Source organism: Botryllus schlosseri, chromosome 7 (assembly GCF_051294905.1).
Source record: "Botryllus schlosseri isolate E-star chromosome 7, Bs_hap1, whole genome shotgun sequence".
NCBI classification, from domain to species: Eukaryota; Metazoa; Chordata; class Ascidiacea; order Stolidobranchia; family Styelidae; genus Botryllus; species Botryllus schlosseri.
This window is the reverse complement of record NC_137242.1, coordinates 8,589,808-8,609,119: the sequence shown is the minus strand read 5'-3', so window position 1 is coordinate 8,609,119 and position 19,312 is coordinate 8,589,808. Positions and strand designations below refer to the sequence as shown.

The 19,312-nt window shown below is 39.5% G+C and overlaps 1 protein-coding gene and 1 long non-coding RNA gene across 3 annotated transcripts; both read left to right on the top strand.

Annotated features, from left to right (window-relative positions):
* LOC145443170 (uncharacterized) lies at positions 1–11,611 on the top strand. Of its 2 annotated transcripts, none has more exons than XM_080321162.1 (7): positions 1–282; positions 4,025–4,162; positions 5,241–5,422; positions 5,695–5,812; positions 5,953–6,058; positions 6,123–6,579; positions 10,500–10,670. In XM_080321162.1, exons 1-7 carry the CDS (start codon positions 209–211, stop codon positions 10,520–10,522), a joined length of 1,098 nt encoding a protein of 365 aa, XP_080177288.1. In that variant the 5' UTR covers positions 1–208; the 3' UTR covers positions 10,523–10,670. The 2 variants fall into 2 exon arrangements, with proteins under 2 accessions (XP_080177288.1, XP_080177287.1); XM_080321161.1 differs by having other exon boundaries at positions 2–282; positions 10,469–11,611.
* Positions 11,612–16,584: 4,973 nt separating this feature from the next.
* Positions 16,585–17,991, top strand: LOC145443337 (uncharacterized). The gene is made up of 5 exons (XR_013916401.1): positions 16,585–16,857; positions 16,920–16,989; positions 17,277–17,450; positions 17,544–17,649; positions 17,746–17,991. It is a non-coding gene; the product is annotated as an uncharacterized LOC145443337 (long non-coding RNA).
* Positions 17,992–19,312: the final 1,321 nt, after the last annotated feature.

The following is a 19,312-nucleotide window of genomic DNA, read 5'->3' as shown; positions in this document are numbered from 1 at the left end:
ATAGCAATAGCATAAGAACCATCCTTTGTGAGACAGTGTTATCAGCCATAACATCGCCATAATGGATTGTAGGTGTTTTAGTGACAGGCCTCTAAGTTATAGGAATGAAAAGATTTCGATATAGGTCGCAGAAAACATGATTATTACAATAGATCTCTTGTAGTGACTACCAATATTATATAAAAGAAGTATAAACATAAAGTAAGAAATGTATCCACTGCATAAATACCTTCCAACGCCGTTTGGGACGTACCTACTCTACATCGACAACGGGCCGACAAGGTGAGTTCGTTCGTGTTATGTTTGTTTTGCCAACTTCGAGGGTTGTTGCGTGGAGATGTAAGCATGTGATAAATACCAATACAATACATTACCTGTCAACCTCATCTTATCTACACCATATGTAGCCTACCCACACTCTCACAGCTTTGAGATACGAAATGCAGCCTACCTGCATATCACAGCTTCGCCTGTACGCCTGCTGTTAGCCATACATCTAAAATATTCATTTTAATATCTGATTAGATCAGTCTTTCATTTCGGGGCAATTTGCGAAAGGAAATCAAACGCTCAACAATCTTTTAAAATTAAATATGGGCATAGGCAATGTCATCGTGAGTTACGTACTGCAATGCCACACAGTGTCTTACAGTGTACACCAGTGGTTCTTAACCTTTTTTCGCCCAGCGCCCCCTTTCAAAAATTATCGTGCTCCTGCGCCCCCCACCTCATATTGTAAGGACTGCAATAAAAACAATGGGCAAGAAGGAGGGCCGTAACAGTACTTCGTCAGCCCTCCCTAAAAAAACGATTGTCTTGCGCACCCATAGCGTGATAAACCAAACTTCTGAGGGCTTCGCCCCCAAGAACCCCGTCGCGTGATTTCGATGGTCAGCAAAGTTTGTGTGGCCTGGTCGCCCGAGGCGCCAAAATTTCCTGTAATGCATGAATGAATAGGTGGTAATTGCATATATATGTCGCTATAAACTTTTTCTCCTCTCCGCGCACGTAATCAGATTTACCAGTAGCGCTGAGTGAGCTGCTGTATTGGAAAATAAAGGCCACGTAATTAATATTGAACATATTCGGGGGTGCCCGTACAATTAATTCGTTACATGTTGTCATTTTGTTACCTCTTGTCCGCTATATAGTCAGAAGATATGAAACTCATAAAAGTTTTAAACTAAAATAATCACACGATTCAAAATTATTATTTCTTCACTGGCAAATAATTTTCTCTGATGGATGTTATTTGTCCTGTGGGGTTGGCAATACGGGGAAATTAATGGTATTGGATTTTTATCTTATTGCTTTGTGTAACTCTAAGTAAGTCTACTGAGAATAGGATGCATGAATGTCTGCTCACATTGAATTTAGTACTGTACCCAGTTAGTAATTTTAACACGAATGTAGGCTATTCCAAACAAAGTAAACTCATTAGGGATTGTGTGAACGTGAGGTTCACGTTCGCGTTCTGTCTGTGAATCTCAGAAATTTAGAGGTTCACATTCACAAACGAACCTTGGTAGGTTCTGCAATGTGAACCTTTTTCATACATTACAATTTTCACTTCATTATAACATCTTTGGTTGAAATTTATTGCATTTCAACTGCGGGCCACTATATGCATGGCCCTGGCAGCATTAAAAAAAAAACACAACACTAAACGAGCATGCACCTTGACAATCTCATAAATTTTACTTCTTTTGTCACAAAGGTTTGCTCGAATATTTAGTGACTCGCAATCACACAACATCGAGAACGAAATACACTATACAAGTAGGTAGTCAGCGTATGATGCTTATTCAACCAATCAATGAAATTGGTATCATTCTTTGATGTAAAAAATCTAGCAGGCGTACGGGGACAATCTTCATTTCATATGTTTATGGTATCATAAAAACAATATCCGTGCGTTTGCGGTGTGGGCTACTACTGTATAACTTGATAAATGGGGTATTATCGGTAGCAAGTATAGAAACCCGTTTTACACTCTACTCAATATTAACGTAGCAATACTCTGACGCCGAATACATTGTCCGGTCTGGCCTAGACTGTTACGGCGTAAGCTTATATTCCTTTGCAAGTCCTCGTCGAAATTGTTGGCAAAGCGACGGAAGATATTGATTTTGGGATTATTTGATTGCCCCAGTTGATACATTTGACGACGGTTAAAACGTCAATATGTACTTCAGCATTGTGACATTATGTAGCCCGAGTCGTCGCTAGGTATAGTGTAGAATAGGCTATCTCTTCACTGAAATGTAGGGTTGGAATTAGCAATATGACGTCACGTGGTTCACGTTCACGTGTGGTCATGAGGTTCACGTTCGCGTTCACACAGAACCTTAACCTTTCAGAGGTTCACACCATCCCTAACAACTCATATTATATAACGTTCATGTGAGGTTGTGAACCACAACACTGGATAGTATCATCCTTTATGATATGATGAAGAAATATTCTGACAATTTCATTATGTAGATCTCAAATAGAAGTATATTTAGTTATTCATTTCGTGCACAAAGCTTCAAAACGTATTTTATGTACAAGGGGCTCTCACTCTCAATAGTGATATACAGTGCCTCCTTCCTCGATTTTGAAACGCTGTGCGCTGCGGGATATAATACCTAATTCGAAACATGTTGTTGAAAATAACCCTAGCAAGCATGACGGCAGTGTTTCAACGGGAAATTGGCGATCTAAAAGTACGCGCAATTCGTTTTACATGAATGATAATAACCCCCTACATTTATGAAAACATAGCAAACATCGTCGTGTAGCGAGACCAACAATTTCGGGATTTGACATGTTTTGTGGAATGTTCATTTGCTCTGAATACTCATTAAGGATATTTCCTACTACCCCATCATCTGCTGCGAAGCCATTTTTCTTCAGCGCCCCCCCATATCGCCCCCTTTACGTTTCCGCCCCCTTCAAAATCGTCAGCGCCCCTTGGGGGGCGCTGGAGGCAAGGTTAAGAACCACTGGTGTACACTGTACATCAATCATTGTGGAATAAACGATACATAATCGTAATCGTGAGTTACAGACCACCATCGGGCACAAGGATTGTGCATAGTTTATTCTCCTATTACCAATTTGATGTACATTGTACAGTACATACTGCAATAAGCGTTTCAATGGACTCATCGATGACTAGTCAATATGTCGCCTGGACTGGTTACAGGATACGGGCGTTGGTCTTTTGATGTGATTGTTATGGATGTAATGGTGTTTCGACATTAATGGATATCTTTCATGATATATGAGCTAACGACGTATACCACGGTCCACGTCTGTTCCAAGCTTTTGTTAGATACCGTACATACACGGGTCGAATGGCCACAAGCAGCCTAGATGAATCTCAAACATTTAGGTAGTGATGGTGGAGTCGACCTCGGTCAGACTCGAATCCCCGACTAATTGGTGTTGCAGTCGTAAAAACATGTCTACGCAGCTCGCTACCACATTGATCTTTTGAAATATTCTGAAAAAATACTCTGGCTTGACTCACTTGAAATGCACATTGGTGTTTCTTGTTATTTGGCCATTTATTCGCCACGATCCCCAAAAGAGCTATTTTTAGGATAGGATTGCTGTTTTAATAATAGACTCCACATTTTATCAAGTCGTTTTCACTCATTCGTATCTTTTCCCTCCATCTCGACTGCTTTGGTATCATCTTATAGTGACAGACAATAGGCCTATTGATGAGCGAGCTCAATAACCAGCTGCTTTTCGTAGTAATCCTCCCCATTGCACTAAATGTTTCGGATATAAACTAGTCCTGTGTTTTGTGATTAAAACGATGCATCATGCTGATATCTTATATCCTCGGCACATAGAAATCACAGAACGTTTAGATTCTAGTAGAAAGGTGAAGACGGTTAACCGATCGGTGAGTTTTTGTCTGCCCGTTTTGCATCCCAAAAGTTTCGTTTCATATATATTTGGTTGATCTCACTATCGCTATAGACAGGTAACTACATTCCATATCATAAATCATGTGATTCTTCTGCAGAGTAAAAGTCCACAAGGAACACGCCCAACTACCATCCTACCAGACCGTTAAGGAATATGGGCGAAGAGGGAATTTTCAGAATACACAGCTCGGTACCAAATACCAAGCATTTCCGAAACCGATCGATACCTCAAAAAGGTGAGGAAAAATGCAGTTGTCAATTATATATAGGATAGATATGGTGAACTTTCACAGGACCTGATGATCGCGTTCCCCTAATTTTACTGATTAGGCCTACAATTTAACTGAACTATATGGATGGTATTATATATTAAGTTACCATCCATGCACTCAGTACCGTACGCAACACCATTATCTTTCCTGGATAATATGCCAATTTCTCACAAACGCTTTACCAGTCGTGCTACTATGAATAATGCCTATTATTGCAACATAAGACATTAAAAACTTTAAATTTTAGAGTTTACATCACATCATATACGGTAGTTGCGAGCATACATGACGATGCACAGCAACAGCACGTGGGATTATACACTAATATTTGTGCACGGATTACCGATAAAAGGTCACTAATCCCGATAACGAACCTCAACTGTAAATGTACGTGACATTTTAGGTAATGCAATGACACTTCTTAACGTTTATTATGTAGGAAGGAATAATTAAATCAAGTTCCTAGATTAAACACAATGAGAAAGTACTACAGAATAGTGTTCATTAATTGAAACTGCTGTGACAGATGGTTTATATTTATCACTTGAACAATGAAAATACCTGTGATATTACACACCATCCTATTCATATTCACAGGCGCGAGTCAGATATTGGAATTCGACACACTCATCCTCTAGTGGAAATACAGTATTTCGCTTATTCTGAAGCTGCTTTTAAAAAAATAACAGAGCTGATTGGTTCAATGTATACACCCGTTACTTTAGAGGTGATGAATGTATTCATTTATGTACAAGTACACTTTCAGTAGGCCTATACAACTTCGTTGTCGTGGTGCACAATGCCTAAATGGATAGGCGATAAGCGCTTATGATACATATGAATAAATTATGGAAAAATTATAGACACACGAATCAAATTAGCATAAGAATACTACACTGGCAATACCACGAAGTCCTGATATTGTGCAATTAATTCCATATATACAGAGGGATGTGCCGCAATGTCTTATGGACGCTACCATACGAGATATTGAATTACCATCAGCAACATTCTCCCAAGTCTTTTTATGATGCTTCTTTAGAGCTCCATCGAAACCAGTTACTGCGCCAGTGGCGAAGCATCAACTGAATCACAATCAAAGAAAGAATGATACGTTCACGCCATCAAGCACAATGCCGCATTCGATATGGAGTCCGAAAGTAAAGCGCATGCATCTGTCATACAACATGAGACAGTTACGACATACAGGACAACCCATGAAAGGTATTGCTATGTCTCATTGGATAAGATGGAGACACTATAGGTGCATCGTGATAGAACATAATAACATTTACAAGAAACACATATCCCATATCTATTCCATTTGGTAATATGATGACAGTGCGCTAGCGTATAAAAATTTCATGGAAATGGTATAAGCATATCTAATATCATAATCCAGTTTGAAAATAAAATCTATAGTTTTTAAAACTGATGTGCTATTGCATGGTTATACATATGGGAAGTATTACTTAAGTTTCGATATAATTCTGCAGATCCGCCATCAAAAATCGTTCCAATTGATGCAGTAACGGGAGCAGAGCTGAAACAAAATGCTCATTGGTACAAATGCAGATCGTCGACAGAACACGAGGGTATAAATACGTCTCCGAAGTAAGATTCCCAGAAGTATATATAAATGAATGAATGAAATAGCTACAGCGAATCTCATCGAGCCCATTCACGGCCATGTATTTGTATTGTAAATCGTAATGAGAATCCATACTCGTCGGTTATATAAATCTGCATTGCAGTTTTGTGCCGCGATCAGCTGTCACAGATCGTAACCGGCAATCGAGCGATTACACCAGAAACATCAAGGTTGATACACAAGCAGAAAACGTTATTCTATCTGGAAAGGTTTGGTATATCCGAATTAGTAACAACATATTGCCAATCCATGTCTCATGAACTCATATTACAGTCACGCAGGCCGCTGGTTCCTCCGAACACGGCATCGAACTCCCCAGTTGTGAGCGAGGCGTACAAGCGCCAAGCCAGTCAGCTAAGGAACGACATGATACCGAAACGACAAAAACGCTCGTCGAGATCAGGAAAAAGTCATTCGTACGGCGACCACGCCCGGCAAGTACACAGAGAGACCCAGACGACGCCCCACCGCTTCGCAAAGTCGAGCATGGAATGTTCCGACATCACCACCACCCCTTTGACCCGTGCAGCGTCTAACGAAAGGAGCACGTCGGTACCTCTCGGGACTCCGGGCGGCCTTCGAACGAAGGAATGCATGGAAATGACCGGCCTGCCGCCTATTTTGGAGACGGATATTCCGAAAGCGAGGGAACAGCCGGCGCCGCGACCTGCTGTCACCGTGGAATCCGACGGTTGGGGACCGAGGGTACGACGAGTGCAAGAATTTCGAAGTGAGTAAGGCTGTCGGTACCGTTTAAGGTGGGCCGTGCTCCGAGTCAGCAGCTATGGAATAAAAATGTAGAAAACTGGTTTGGTGTAAATTACCATAGTAGTCGACATGCACCATGAATACCCCAAACAACAACAACAAAATTCGCAAAAACTTGAAACTCAATTCAATTACGCATTAGAAAGGAATAGAACAAACATCAAGTTCCGTTCATATGAAATCGGAGTATAATCTCATAAGCATGGTAAAGGCAAATGTTTGTACACCAAGTTTGGCTCGTTTCACATTATTCATGCATGGCTCCATGGCAGAAAATTCTTTGCGACAGAGCTGATGTTGCAGTCATTCCTAAGAGTTCTCGAGCAGCAGCCTTGAAATGAGAAAATATATTTTTATTATTTCCAATAACTCAAAACAGCACAGTCAAGAAGTTATATTATAATTAAACTTGAAGCATAGAAACATTTAGGAAATCAGATTAAAATTTGAATAACGGCATTTTGCTCTAATTAGTAGGGATGGTGTGAACGCGAGGTTCACGTTCGTGTTCTGTGTGTGAACCTCAGTAATTTGGAGGTTCACGTTCACAAACGAACCTTGGAGGTTCTGCACTGTGAACCTTTTTCATCAATTACAATTTTCACTTCCTTATAACACCTTTGGTGGAAATTTGTTGCATTTTAACTGCGGGCCACCCTAAGCATAGCGCTGGCAGCATAAAAAAAATCAACATTAAACGAGCATGCCCCTTGACAATGTCAAAGATTTACTTGATTTGTTACAAAAGCTTGCTCGAAATTTCCAACTCTCCGTTTGAGAATAATAATGACCCTTAGTTGCGAGCTTGACTCGCAATCATTATCATACAACATCAAGAGCGAAACACACTACATATATGTAGTAAGCTAATGATGCTTATTCAACCAATCAATGGAATTGATTGATATCGTTGTCTGATATAAAAAAAAATCAAGCAGGCGTACCGTGTCAATCTTGATTTCATATGTTTATTGTATCATAAAAACCAAATTCGTGCGATTGGGGTGTTGGCTTGTTTCTTGTTGCTGTATAACTTATTGGTAATGGGTTAATATCGGTAGCAAGTATAGACACCCTTGCAAGTCGTCATCGAAATGGCTGGCGAAGCAACGGAAGATATTGATTTTATGGGATTATTATGTGATTTGATTGCCCCAGTTGATACATTTGGCGACGTTTAAAACGCCAATATGTACTTCAGCGTTGTGGCATTAAGGTACCCGAGTCGTCGCTAGGTATCGTGTACTAGGGGAGATGTGGTACCGATGGATCAAAAATTGGAAAATGTTCGCTGGCCCCAAAATGTTCAGCCGAAAACAGCAGATCTTTTGCTGGCTCAGCACTTTGATACAAGCTCTACCTATCGCGCACATATACATGAATATCCGTCTTTTCAAAAAATATTTATGGACGTTTAAAATTTGTTGCTCGAACGTGTCATCGGTCCCCACCGGGTGGGTCCAATGGCACACGACCCGGGGACCTATGACACATATACCCTAAAATACTCAGATGTGACAACTTTTCTTGCTCAGTATTATAATCTAAGCTACAGCAAGCCAAAGAAGAATTTTCGGTCGCAATCGTCAAAAAATAGATTAAATATTGACTCAAATGTTGTCATAAAATCACGTTTCGATTTAGGCTCGAACTTATAAATTTGAGAGTACATACATATTACCCGAAAATCGACAGTGTGACGTCCAAAGACCTCGTTATAGCGATAAAACATCATATTCAATTATTACATAAAGATTTTCTGTACGTAGTCATGTTTCATTTGTTTCATGATTAGTATGCTTGATTATTTTGCTTGATTTGGCTATTGTATCATCGGTCCCCACCCTACTAATTTTGTACATGAATCGAAAAAAATTCCACTCAAGGAAAGAACTGAAAAAAATAATAGGTTCTATTATATAGCCTGATACAAGCCCTAGACTTCACAATAAAAATGATTGCTGGTTTGTTCGTGTTGAAGGTTACAAAGAAAAATGTATATGTCGATCTAAATTTAGTTTACACCCCCCAAAACAAAAAACATCTGTGAGAGACCCAATAGTTCGCGCACGTCGAATTTTTTTGTATGTGAGGAAAGATGTTACCAGCATGCAATTGTAGAAAAGTTCACGGAGTGTAATCATGGAATTATCATAGAGAATTTTCAAAGTATTTTCGGTCCCAGTGATCCATCGGTACCACATCTCCCCTACTGTACATTAATAAAGGCTTTCAATTCACTGAAATGTGGTGTTGGAATGAACAATATGACGTGACGTGACGTCATGAGGTTCACGTTCGCGTTCACACAGAGCCTTTCAAAAAGGTTCGCGTTCACACGAACCAGAACCTTTCAGAGGTTCACACCATCCCTACTAATTAGTCTATTTTGACAACTTGTCAACATTACAAATTTACCTCAAACTATGAGTTACATAGAGGTCCAACTAAATTATCTACATATTTGGTGACGGTCTAGCAGTGTTGGGATCAAGTCACTACCTTCGAGTCACGAGTCATTTCGAGTCATTGCACATTTTGACTCGAGTCAAGTCAAATCAATCGATTTTCGAAGGTGACTCGAGTCAAGTCAAGTCACTCGATTTTTGGAGGTGACTCAAGTCAAGTCGAGTCAAGTCAAGTCAAGTCACGAGTCAAGTCACATTTCAAGTCAAGTTACCTTTTCGAAGTATGAGGTATGCTACGTCACGGCATTTTGGTAGCTGTCTGAAATACAGATTGAATGGTCATTGATTTTGAACCAATGAACGAGTCTAGAGGAAAATATACACGCGAGAAGGCGCTGTATCGCTCACATATGAGTAGAACTGCTAAACTACGTAAGTATAATTGCATAGCCTCAGTTTATAGTCACCAGTCGAAATACAGAATGAGAAACGAATTGATAAGATGCAATACATTACCCATTCACAAATTGATATGATACAATTCGAGCCTGCGCCAACGGTTGAGGACGATCTAAACCAGTGGCTCCCAACCTTTTTCGACTCATCGCCCCTTTTTCAAGATCCACATCGAGTATCGCCCCCCAAATATTGGGAACCGAAAAATGGGCATACAAACTGCAATCATTGACTAAAAAAATGTCAACTTTCCGGCTCGAAATTACACTTTTCACAGCTAAAGGCACGTTGATAAAACGGGTTAAAGGGTGAGTTGATAAAAAAAAGTTCATTTCTCCGGATTGACTCCAACATAGCCGTTTTGCCCCCTATCGCCCCCTTCGCTATCTTCGCCCCCCTAGACCGCCAAATCACCCCCTGGGGGGGCGATATCGCCCACGTTGGCAAACACTGATCCAAACTATATTTGAATTCAATTTCATTAAAACAAGAAGTTTGGTTAAGGTAACAACGGAGAACAGAAATATACATTTTGCTATAAAATTACGTTACTATACTAGTCTACGACAACGTAAGCTGTAGTCTTCGATCACTTCGCTTGCGGTCAATATATTTGTGAGAGAACAATGGAGGCTCAGTAAAACGCACGATCATTGAATGATTGGTCGCTCTCACGGTTTACAACAGCGTTTCGCGAACAATCCGAACAAATGCAAGATACAGTGATTTTTATCTAGGCCGATTAATATATTTATACTTGACGACTTGAAATTGACTCGTGAATTTTGCTCCGAGTCACGAGTCAATCCACATATCTGATGCGCCGAGTCAAGTCAAGTCATTTTAGCCTAGTGACTCGAGTCAAGTCAAGTCATACGAAAAAGGTGACTCGAGTCTGACTCGAGTCATCCTAACACTGCGGTCTAGGCTTATATTTATTGTCCACTTCAGTTTATCTGTAGATATGATATCTCAAATATACCACAGGTGCATCGCCTAAATACCCAATGCCATCCAGGCGAGAGTATTGGGAGGAGATGAACAAACAGAGGATTGCAAACCTACCGAAAAGTCACAACTTACTTCCGTTTACGTGGAAAGAACCGAAAAGATTCCGCAGCGACGAAAACAGGGCACAGCAGCGCCAAATGGAAGTGGATAAAATACTTCCAATGATATCCAGCATGACTACAGTACCACGAGTGTAAAATACCTGCGTTGATTCATTGGGGGGCGAGGAAGAGAGGACAACAACGGAATGAATGCGTGTAATTGACATGAAAATGACTGGGATTTTATTTGAGATTTGTCATGAGATGCCGACAGGAAGAAACTCGATACTTTTAAACGCACACTAGATTCCCTCAACGTTCCTACTGGCTCTGGCTTTGACTCTATTTATACTTGCATAGTTGTACGGCAGAGTAAAAAATGTACTGTATATTTTTCTACTTATTTCCACTTAATTTATGGATATGTTTGCTTATGTTTCATGATTTCATATTACATTGTACAAATGGAGCTCCCCAATCTTTGATATTGCGTGCAGTTTAATATCCATGGGATACCTGTGGGGTATTTGTAGCACGCCAATGATAAAAATAAATAAGAGAGAGAGAGAGAATTCTTTTATTCGTCAACCATGAAATATAGTAAAGGCAATGTCCACAAACATTCACGTCCAATAGTATACATTTTTTAAATTTTCCCAACTATAATTTACACGGTATAGACTGGGAGACCCGATATGACCGAAGTCTTCTAGGCCGGAGTCACCCAAAACAGCACCTGGTGAAAATACCGAACGTATGATACCTACATAAACGATACGCAATCGTGACCCTGGCCATACATTTAGTTTATAATGTAAATCTTCAAAGGCCCCCATAGATCGATATCGATACATGTATTACTTGACTATGTTCTTAATATCAGTAGTCTATACTTGGAAATTTCTTTTTATAATTGTTTTATCTCAAGAAAACCTGAAAACGGAGACGTGGTAAACGCTGCAATCAGGTTATGGTTATTCGACGTCGATAGCGCCAACAAAGTTTGTATGCACTTGCTCCCTTTATTGTCTCTATTGATAGTGGCATATTTTCTTTATGGATGAAAGAACTTTACTGACGAATGGTGTACTTGTGTACCGTAATCAAGTTTTCAATCTGCCAGATAAAAGTGTACGGCTGCTGAATCGAACATATAATGGAGGATAACTTGCTTTTCTTCGGCGATGTAGCCTATGCATCACAGAGTTGTGCGATCAGGGGAGTTGGGCAAGGCAGTGGAGACAAAAATCCATATTGGTTGTATCAAGCTATTCCCTATCTATGCGTTTCCGCTGCTACATTGCTCTTATCGAAGGGTGTAATAGATACTCGCGCTATTGATCGAACCAGGAGCGTCTTGCTCAGGGACATCTAAAGCGGATGTATATGGAGCAGATCCTATTGGAATAAAGCCACGACGAGTTAATTACCGGAATGAATACGAATTTGCCGAAATTGCTACGAATCTATTCACCTGTTGCCAGAATAGATCGTGACTCGTTGTTGTCCAGAAAGCAATTAGCTTACTGATTACTATGTTGAGTCAAGCAATTTACCGAGATCATACGTATATAGTATATAATGTTACGACATATCAATGATAACAGAATGAACAAAAAGTCAAAATCTTCCAAAACTAAGCCGGCAAAGAACAACGTGGAAGGCGAGGAACATCACGTGATGATTTGATGATGACACAGTTAAACTGCTAATATGATACAGACAGACCGTTATCTTATATATAGGCCTACACGCCAGCCATGGGGTGATTACTTCATGAATGTATATCGATTGCGGTTACGAATACTTTTGGGTCAAGCGATTACGATTACGATTATGATTACATTGGAAAAGAAATCACGATTATATTTATTTGATACTGAGAACTTATTAAAGGACAATATAACGATTGCAATGAATAGGCCTATGAGCGCAAAACTTTCTTTTTAATTGACACATCATGACGTCATTTGCTGTTTATGTCATAATATGACCATTGCATAATTTATAGAAATAGGCATTTGGGTGCCGGCCATTAAAGTGCACGTCACACCAAGACATGCAGTTTCAGACAACATGCGACTCCACGAAGTATGCTGCTAAAGAAAGACCTCGGCCAAAACTTTGTGTATGTGTCCACTGTCCATTAGGGCTCTTCAAAAATGACTTTTTTTCTCAAATCGTACTGGCTACTTGATAAAATTGTTAGGTTACCTAATTTAAGCCTACACACAAAATTTGGTTCAATTCCAGCCAGTAACCGCTTCGCTACAGGAGAAGAAAGTTTATATTTATTATATAAAAATAAACAATAAAAAATTTGAAAAATTTCTGTTCACATCATGAAAGTGTTAGACTGTCTATAGAAACGATGTCCACCAAATTTGGTTCAATTCCAGCCAGTAACCGCTTCGCTACAGGAGAAGAAAGTTTATATTTATTATATAAAAATAAACAATAAAAAATTTGAAAAATTTCTGTTCACATCATGAAAGTGTTAGACTGTCTATAGAAACGATGTCCACCAAATTTGGTTCAATTCCAACCAGTGGAAGCAGAGATATTGCCGTTGAAAAATTTGGATTTGAATAAAATAGTATTTACGGTGACCGATTCTTTGTTTATTTATTATAGTTGTGCTCACCGTAAATGCTATTTTATTCGAATCCAAATTTTTCGACGGCAATAACTCCGTATCCACTGGTTGGAATTGAACCAAATTTGGTGAGGATCGTTTCTATAGACAGCCTAACACTTTCATGGGGTGAACAGAAAATTTTCAAATTTTTCATTATTTATTTTTATATAGTAATTAGAAACTTTCTTCTCCTGTAGCAAAGCGGTTACTGGCTGGAATTGAACCAAATTTTGTGTGTAGGCTTAAATTAGGTAACCTAACAATTTTATCAAGTAGCCAGTACGATTTGAGAAAAAAAGTCATTTTTGAAGAGCCCTACTGTCCATTGTCCATAGCCACGCTGAATGGTCGCGACGGTTAGTCCTGTTCTCTCATTCCGAGCGTCACAATAGAAATTACAACCGGGGCACCTACAGAGGGGAATGATGCACCCCGTGCAGAAATTACAATTTCAGTGTGCTTCTCACGAACGTCTGTCTTTTAGTTTTCCTATAGTCCAACGTTAGGGGGACTCAAACAGCTTTTGATTAGGTAACAGGTCACGAATTAAGTCACGAAGGAAGTCGAGAATGAACAACATACAATAAAGTAACATTGACAACGGGCCCGCCCGGATATGATAATAATTATGAATAACGTGCCTCAAATTATCAAAGACATCACCTACCCAAGCTCAACCGGTAAATCTGACCATGCGGGCTGAGACTGCGCTGAGTGAGGGTAAAAAAATAGTAATTTAAGCAATTACCAATGTTATTAACGAAATTCAGTCATGAACTTGCCAATAATTAATTTGTTTCGCGCTTGGCTACGACTACACAGCGAATCCATATCGCATCAAAACGTGTCATTCAGTTGTTGCGAAAAATCCGACCGTAAAAGGGGGTCTGAGTCCGTAGTACTTCCCCCGCCAGACGTTATATTGATCACCCGACAGGGGGGCAAGACCACCGTCTGCGGGAGGGTGAAATGCTGTTTCGGTCTTGATTCTAGCTGCAATTCACGTGGTGTGTAAGCGGGTGGCAATAGTGGTAGGTTCAAATGTTGAGTAAAGAATCGCGTAATAACGATTGTTGCCGTTTTAAGTAGGGCCATATGAAAATAAGATTAAGTGAACATAAAACTCTGCCTACGATCCACTTGATACCGACATAGCGAGCTACCGTTATACGAGTAACTGCAAATAACTGATCAATTATGATTTTTATCAGCAGCCGTTGATTGGTAATTCTTCGATGTGGAAATCGGTATTTTTGATTTGACAAATACAAAATTTCAAATCTCTGTCCGGTGTACTTAAATAGGCCTACTGCTCGCCAAGCCGCAATGGTCAGACCGCGACCATGAAAGCAGCAAACTGTAAACCATGAAAACCAATACATACCAGAGTTGGATCAATTGTAATTTGTAATTGTAATTGAATGTAATTAATTACATTTTTCAATGTAATTGTGATTTAATTGTAATTGAAGCATTTTTATTTTGTGTAATTGTAATTGTAATTGTAATTTGACAAAAATTTTGCTCAATTACAATTTCAATTACATTAAATTGCTATTGAGACCTGACAAGCACAACATAAAACAATTGACTTATAATGCATTCTCTTTAAATATCGACAAGGAATTTGGTGGATCCATTCGCGGAAGCCCTTGACTGCGCCCTTGCGGGCGAAGTTTTTTTTTTATTTTTACCGCTATGCTGGCCTCGGCTGCCATTGTATACAATTTTTAGATTACTAACCAACGGATGGATTCGCAACACGTGACTCACGATTGAATACGCCGAGAAGCGAACTGCTGAGCCGGCTAAAAGCAGCAGAATTGATATTCCCATAGCTGGCGATCCAAGCGTCGAAATTTGATATGTATGGTCCTAATCGAAAGCTAGTGTCGCACTGATTCCGCAATAAAAGTATATTTCCAGGCAATGGTACCATCCCAAAATAGTCGTGAAAGTCTGGGAATCGGCATTGTTCTGAACAATCGCTGGGCGTAATTGGTAATTGTTGTGGTCATGCTGCTGCAGCGCTCTCACTTTTCAGAACAGTCGGCCTTAAACGGCTATTTTGGAGCAGTTACATTGTCCTGACGAGATTTTATTTTGTATTTTTGGAATTAGTACATCAATAGCTTACGATAAAGACCAGATGCATCAAATTTGGACGCATGGATCGCCAGCTCTAGTACTACAAAGTTTGCTGCTTTTAGCCGGCTCTGCAGTATGTTTGTCGAAGCATTCATCCGTGACTCACATCTTGCGCATCTATCAGTGGGTTGGCAGTCTACAATACGATTTCAGATCACGATGCTGCATCGTTATTTCGTCTGGCTAACTAACCAGACCACTGGATATTATAAAACGTCTTATCTGACAAAGCACGGTTTTGTTTTCACTCCTCATCCTAATTCCTACGTCCCTCGATAAAAATAATATTATTTCTTTAATTATATACTATAGACGCAAATCCAACACGTGCATATATTATAATACTTTTTCAACGACATACTGCACCCTATCCCTAATCCTAACCCATAGGAAATTAGGTAAATAACATTTTGCATTTCCAATTACGTTAGCCATATTTACCGAGCATTCAAAACACGCTTATATTACGCCACAATGACATCTCACAGAGCATACTATGTACGCACATAAACGCATTTATTACTACACAATCTGAACTAGACTTGAATTGTTGTTAAATACGACGCTACGGTTGTCAAGGAGCACGGTTGAATTTATGATTATTAAATTACATGTTCAACAGCAGCAATTGTAATTGTAATTGTAATGTAATTGAAGCATGCAAGGAGTAATTGTAATTGTAATTGTAATTGTAATTTGATATTTTTAGCATGGAGTAATTGTAATTGTAATGTAATTGAAACATTCATGAAAGTAATTGTAATTGTAATTGTAATTGAACTGAAATAATGTAATTGATCCAACTCTGATACATACGTTACTATTTGAAACCAGACAGAGGGGTGATTATTATCCTACTGTAAGGTAGTGGCGTCTGGAGTGTATTGATAGCCTGACAAGGCATGGCGGGTTTCTTACAATCACACTACTAACTACTATATGTGCATTGTGCGACTATATGTACTACGTATGGATAATAATTTGTTACGCAATGACAGGCCAAGCTAATTTTGTGACGTGATAATGAACAGTGTGTTTGAAAATCTGACGTTGCTGCTATTAAAGGTCAACTGCATCTTAAAATTGACTTTGCCTTATATCGTACGTTATGTGGTTAGGAATATGAATAAAATAATAAAAATTGAAATTACACGATAGTTTTCAAGTAATTTAAATTATAAATCAAAAAGCTGAAAAACGGATATGAAATCATTCAGCTATGAAATGACGTCATTTGAGTGACACGGCTGAAGTCCTGGTATAGCTCAGTGTGGTAAACAGATAGTTATTAGTGTTGGGGTTGATTTTGATACTGGATTTGATTCTGAATATGGAAGGTATGAAGAAGATGAGGCACGGAGGTACATCTGGTGTCGCGTATGGTTGCTCGAATACGCGATATTCGGTACCCAAAGTGTCTTTTCATCGCTGTCAAAACCCTATTGCTGGAGAGGATTATGAGGACTGTGAAAGTGATATCCAATCCCTGTCAAGTGATGATAGCTTCCACCCAACAGAGTTATAGATGGCGAGTCAGAGTGAGTACTCGAACAGTGTAATCATATTTGTACCAAGTCTTCTCCAAGATATTGATTTGCAGGCATTCAGATTCAGAGGAATGTCCGGAGAATAGCAAGACCCAGTTTGTGATTGTGGACGGAAATAAACTGGTGAGCATTTTTCAACATTGTCCAATGTGTCAATCAGAGTCGGACGTGCAAGAGTCTGGTTTAGGTAGCACACTGAGAATCAAGCAAGACTGCTCATACTCCAGATTTTGATTTACGGGTAGTGTAGATGCCGTTACATCCTTTAAAGATGAAATAGCCTTCTTGACTGTATCAAAAAGAAACAAGCTGCTCCATTCAGCATACATGATACATATAGGCCTAAATTTAAGCTACAATGAATAGCATCTTTGATTCTGTGGTTTACCATTATGACAATCCATTTTCAGATTCATTGGCATATGAAAGGATTTGCGATGTTCTCTAGTCCACGCGAATGAAAAATGACATACGCCATCTATCGCCGAATGGAAACGCTGCTGGAAGTGAATCATTCAATGCCCTCCTCAATCATTTCTGCCCAAAGTTATATCACTACAACCATATTTCAGTCAAAAAGCCAGGTAGGTACCTTGCAATAATGTCTCGGCTATTCAAAACAACCTATATAAGATTTTCGCATAATTACTAGCTTCATCAATTATGCATTTTTGTAGGATGCAGTTGGCAATCCTGCATTTCAATGAAAATTGCTCGAAAACTCAGAAAATGTCGAAAGAAGGAGCACCGCGGTCAAATACCCGAAGTACAAAAATGGGGAATGTACAGTCCACAAGATACTTGAAAATTCAACATTTGATAACTGCCGTCGATCTGACTGCATCATAAGATTTCGTCATATTGTTATGCCTGTTCTAGATTACTGCAATGAGCTTGTCGAAGAAGTTCAAGCACTCATCAGAACTGGACCAGAAACTGTTGAGTTGAGCGATTGTGCTGAGACGGTTCCACCTCCTCTGACTAGCAGCATAATCAAAATTAGCAGAGAGGAAGCTATTGCCCGACCGACATAAAATCCGATATGCTTTTCTGCCTGACACGGTAGTTATTTTGGTCGATGAGTTATATGCGTTTATTATTTGGAATACAACTGTACATTCACAATGTGGCGGTTACTGAACTGGAATCCTTTATAAGAATTTGACGTAAATTTTGTTCGGACAGCAGTAACAACGCATGCAGGCAGGATATTCCGCTGGTTTTTGCCACAGAATCTCTATACCCAGCGAACACAATTTCTGTAGGCAGTATGTTTCAACTTCCTGAAAAGTGAAAACAAGTGTATTAGTGCGAGAAAAGTATTTGGCAACCGAATCAAAGACTCATCCCATTCATGCATTGAACTCGTTGTTATTATTTTGCGGCCATATTCCTGTTGATATCCATAGTAGAACATCTCCAATACGTCAACGTTCAGACACACTGAATTGCATCCTGGCAAGTCTGTGATATACACTTTAATTCTGTCAGTAACTCTCGGAACCTCCTTACAGCAAAAACTTATCAAGATATCAGATATCAAGATACATGACTGAAACGAGCTATTACACTACGGACTATATATAAAACTGTATTTCATGTAGTCTCGACGCGTGGCTTGCGCTGAGCAAGCTAGGGTGATCATGACCCATCATATGAAGCTGCAAGGGGTTCCACTGACGTGGGATCGAGCGCATCAACACCTGAACCAATCCGGCATTTAAACGGCAATTTTGTAAGTACGTGCAAAATGATACTTACATTCGGCATCCGAGTAGTCGGACTCAGTCTCAATATCACTTGGCAAATCCGTTACAATGGAAACCTCGGCCATAACTGACTAGAATAAAAACTGCGAGAACACAAACAGCCGCTATGACCGGTGTTGATAGAATGTGTCACTCACTTGACGTCACAATGCACATTCTGCTTTTTCTGTAAACATGCCAATATTGGAACTTTCAGTTAAAATTACGGCAATTTCCGATTGAGTTGAAACACGGAAAGTCGGTAATTTCGTTATGAAAAAAAATTCTGAACATGATTCCGCAAAGTTGTCATGAAGATGCAGTTGACCTTTAATAAACTGGTATATATCGCACTCTTCATTTTTCAAGATTGTTCACTGTTCAGCGTTCAGTTTATGTCGTGGTCTTTGTACAGATAAAAAGTAATCGTTATTTCACAAAGAAATCGATTACATGTGTGAAATAGTCGATTACGATAACTTCGAATTTTTTTCGAATGTTATCGATTGCGATTACAATTACTCAGTGGCGGCTCGTGACAATATCGGGTGGTGGGGCAAGGGCTACAAGCGACTTTTTATCAAGACGACGTCACAATAGCGTTTTCCAACGCAAACAAGTAACTTAATGATGGTACGGTAACATGAATTTCCCGACAACAGTGATTTTAACGTATGTGCCACGAGAGGTCTGCCGGT